The sequence below is a fragment of the Sapajus apella genome, unplaced genomic scaffold, assembly GCF_009761245.1.
Source record: "Sapajus apella isolate SASKATOON/1434 unplaced genomic scaffold, GSC_monkey_1.0 scaffold11, whole genome shotgun sequence".
Lineage (NCBI taxonomy): Eukaryota > Metazoa > Chordata > Mammalia > Primates > Cebidae > Sapajus > Sapajus apella.
Window position 1 is genome coordinate 5497471 of NW_022436951.1, and position 3771 is coordinate 5501241.

The 3771-nt window shown below is 41.2% G+C and overlaps 1 protein-coding gene across 2 annotated transcripts in view; it reads left to right on the top strand.

Annotated features, from left to right (window-relative positions):
- The window catches only part of NUP155 (nucleoporin 155), an 81169-nt gene that overhangs the window by 48318 nt on the left and 29080 nt on the right, over nucleotides 1-3771 (top strand). For both annotated transcript variants that reach the window (XM_032278928.1, XM_032278929.1), the window contains one exon: nucleotides 1579-1694. In XM_032278928.1, coding sequence (XP_032134819.1) covers nucleotides 1579-1694 — 116 coding nt within the window. The remainder of the gene's footprint in view (nucleotides 1-1578; nucleotides 1695-3771) is intronic.

Sequence of the window (3771 nt, forward strand, 5' to 3'; positions counted from 1 at the left end):
TGTGTGTGTGTGTGTGTGTGTGTGTGTGTGTGTGTGTGTGTGTGTGTGTACATATATATGTATGTTTGTTTTATTTGTTTGTTTGTTTATTGTTTGTTTGAGATGTAGTCTCACACTGTTGCCCAGGCTGGAGTGCAATGGTGCGATCTCAGCTCATGCAGCCTCCACCTTTCAGGTTCAAACAATTCTCCTGCCTCGGCCTCCCAAGTAGCTGGGATTACAGATGCCCACTGATTTTTGTATTTTTAGTAGAGATGGGGTTTCACATCTCTCATCCTCCAGCAGGCCAGCCAAACATTATTTCGCTGGTGGTGGCAGGGTTCCTTGAGAAAGAGTAGGAACTTGCAAAAGCTTTATTCCTAGACTCACAACTGGAGTTATATGGAGAGATATTTTTTTGTTTGTTTTTTAGGACGGAGTTTCGCTCTTGTTACCCAGGCTGGAGTGCAATGGCGCGATCTCGGCTCACCGCAACCTCCGCCTCCTGGGTTCAGGCAATTCTCCTGCCTCAGCCTCCTGAGTAGCTGGGATTACAGGCACGCGCCACCATGCCCAGCTAATTTTTTGTATTTTTAGTAGAGACGGGGTTTCGCCGTGTTGACCAGGATGGTCTCGATCTCTTGACCTCGTGATCCACCCGCCTCAGCCTCCCAAAGTGCTGGGATTACAGGCTTGAGCCACCGCGCCCGGCAGAGAGATATTTTTAGTAGAGATGGTGTTGGTCAGGCTGGTCTTGAACTCCTGACCTTGTGCTCCACCTGCCTCGGCCTCCCAGAGTGCTGGGATTACAGGCATGAGCCGCAGCTTCCAGCCTCAAATACATTTTTAACTGTGATGCTTCTAAAGTTCACTGACTGGGCATTATGGTCCATACTTGTAACCTCAGTGCTTTTGAAGGCTTGAACCCAGGAGTTCAGGACCAGCCAGGGCTACATGACCAGATCCTGCTTTTACAAAATAAAATAAGATAAAAATTAGTCAGATGTGGTAGCATGTGCCGGTAGTTCCAGCTAATTGGGAGACAGAGACAGGAGGATAACTTGAGCTTAGGAGGTAGAGGCTGCAGTAATATATGATCCACACCACTGCACTTCAGGGCAAGTACAAGACCTTGTCTCTCAAAAAAAAAAAAAAAAAAAAAAAAGTTAAAGTTTCTAAGAATAAGAATGTGTTTGCCTGACACAGTATATGATTCCATTTATATGAAGTTTAAAAACTTGCAAAATTAATCTATATAGATAAGAGTAAGAAAAGTAGTTACCTCAGAGGTGAGATGACTGATGACTACAAAGAAACATAGGAAACTTTCTTTGGTGTTGGAAATTGACTATACAAAAATGTAAAAGTAATCAAGATATTTGCTTAATATTTGTGTTTTACTGTATGTAAATTATGCATCAGGGTTACTGGCAGGAGAGGCAGTATGTAGATATTCTTTAGTCAGATCAACAGGTGTGAATTCATACAAGAAAGAACTTTATTGTTTGTAGAGATATCACTTCAAAATTAAAATTGTTTATATTATAACTATACAGAGGATGTGTTTTTAAACTTTTAAAAATTCTTTCATTTTTACAGATTGAAAGTAGTGTTCCCTGCCAACTGCTAGAATCAGTGCTACAAGAACTAAAGGGTTTGCAGGAATTTCTAGACAGAAACTCCCAGTTTGCAGGAGGACCATTAGGAAATCCAAAGTAAGAATAAATAGGATTTATTCACTTTTTTTCTTTTCATTGTATTTTTTGTTGATAATTTACATACTATAAAGTTATTTCTTTTAAAGTGTACAGTTTAATGTTTTTTAGTGCATTTACAGTGTTATGCAACCATCACCACTGTCTAATTCTAGGACATTTTCATTGCACCATGAAGAAACTGTGCCCATGACCAGCCATTTTGATTCATAGACCTTCTCCCAGTCCCTGGCAACCACTAATCTACTTTCTGTCTCTACAGATCTACCTGTTCTGAATATTTATATAAATGGAAGTATGTAATAAATAACCTTTGGTGTCTGTTTCTTTCCCTAAGCATGTTTTCAAGGTTTGAATGTTGTAGAGTGTATTACTACATTGTCTCATTTCTCAGTTTATCAGTTGATAGATATTTGGGTAGTTTCACCTTTTTAGCTAGTAAGAATGCCAATATGAGCATTCCTGTGCAAGTTTTTGTGTGGATATATGTTTAGGTGGACTCTTGCTCTGTTGCCCAGGCTGTAGTGCAATGGTGCCATCTTGGCTCACTGCAACCTCCACCTTCCGGGTTAAAGCAATTCTCCTGCCTCAGCCTCCCAAGTAGCTTGGATTACAGGCGGGTACCACCACGCCCAGGTAATTCTTTGTATTTTTGGTGGAAATGGGGGTTCACCATGTTGACCAGGCCAGTGTCGAACTCCTGACCTTGTGATCCACCCGCTTCAGCCTCCCAGAATGCTGAGATTACAGGCGTGAGCTACTGTGCCCGGCCAAGAATAGACATTTGGTTTTTTTGGTTTTGGGGGCTTTTTTCTGAGACAAAATTTTGTTCTTGTCTCCCAGGCTGGAGTGCAATGGCACGATCTCAGCTCACTGCAACCTCCGCTTCCTAGATTCAAGAATTTTCCTCCCTCAGCCTCCTAAGTAGCTGGGGTTACAGGTACCCACCAAGATGCCAAGCTAATTTTTGTATTTTTCTTAGAGATGAGGTTTCACTATGTTGACGGTCTCAAACTCCTGATCTCAAGTGATCCACCATGCCTGGCAAAAATAGATATTTGTAAGCCTCTAAAATAATATGGACTTTTTGTTGGAAAAAAAAAAAAATCACATTGCATTTGAGGAGTCACATCACTCCTTAGAATTGTTAACAAGGTATTACAGTATAATCTTTTTAAAGCATATGTAGGCCAAGAAGAGTGGCTCACAACTATAATCTCAACACTTTGGGAAGCCAAGGCAGGAGGATTGCTTGAAGCCAGGGCCACTGCAAAAACAAATAAATAAATAATGAAGCATACATAAATATGCAGCTATTTAAAAGCAAAAAATAGGGTCTAATTAAGTATACTTTTATGTAACATTGTTCATACTTAGTATGTGTGTATGTGTTTTGCTTTTTGTTTTGTTTTGTTTTTTTATTTTTCCTGAGACAGAGTCTTGCTCTGTCGTCCAGGCTGGAGTGCAGTGGTGCAACCTCGGCACACTGCAACCTCCTATTACCAAGTTCAAGCGATTCTCTTGCCTCAGCCTCCTGAGTAGCTGGGATTACATGCGTGCACCACCACACCTGGCTAATCTTTGTGTTTTTAGTAGAGATGGGGTTTCTGCATGTTGGCCAGGCTGGTCTTGAACTCTTGACCTGAAGTGATCCACCTGCCTCAGCCTCCCAACCGTAATTACACCTGTAATCCTAGCACTTTGGGAGGTCAAGGTGGGCGGATCACCTGAGATCGGAAGTTTGAGACCAGCCTGACCAACCTGGAGAAACGCTGTCTCTACTAAAAATACAAAATTAGCTGGGCACTGGGGCACATGCCTATAATCCCAGCTACTCGGAAGGCTGAGGTAGGAGAATCACTTGAACCCGGGAGGCAGAGGTTGCAGTGAGCAGAGCTTGCAACATTGTACTGGGCAACAAGAGTGAAACTCTGTCTTCAAAAAAAACAATAATCAGAATCATAAAAATAAAGTGTAAATATCTAGTATTTAGTTGTCTCCTGCAAAAGTTATACCAGTTTCCTTTATTTTTAGTCTTTGGAACACTTTTTTTTTTTTTTTTTTTTTTTTTTTTTTG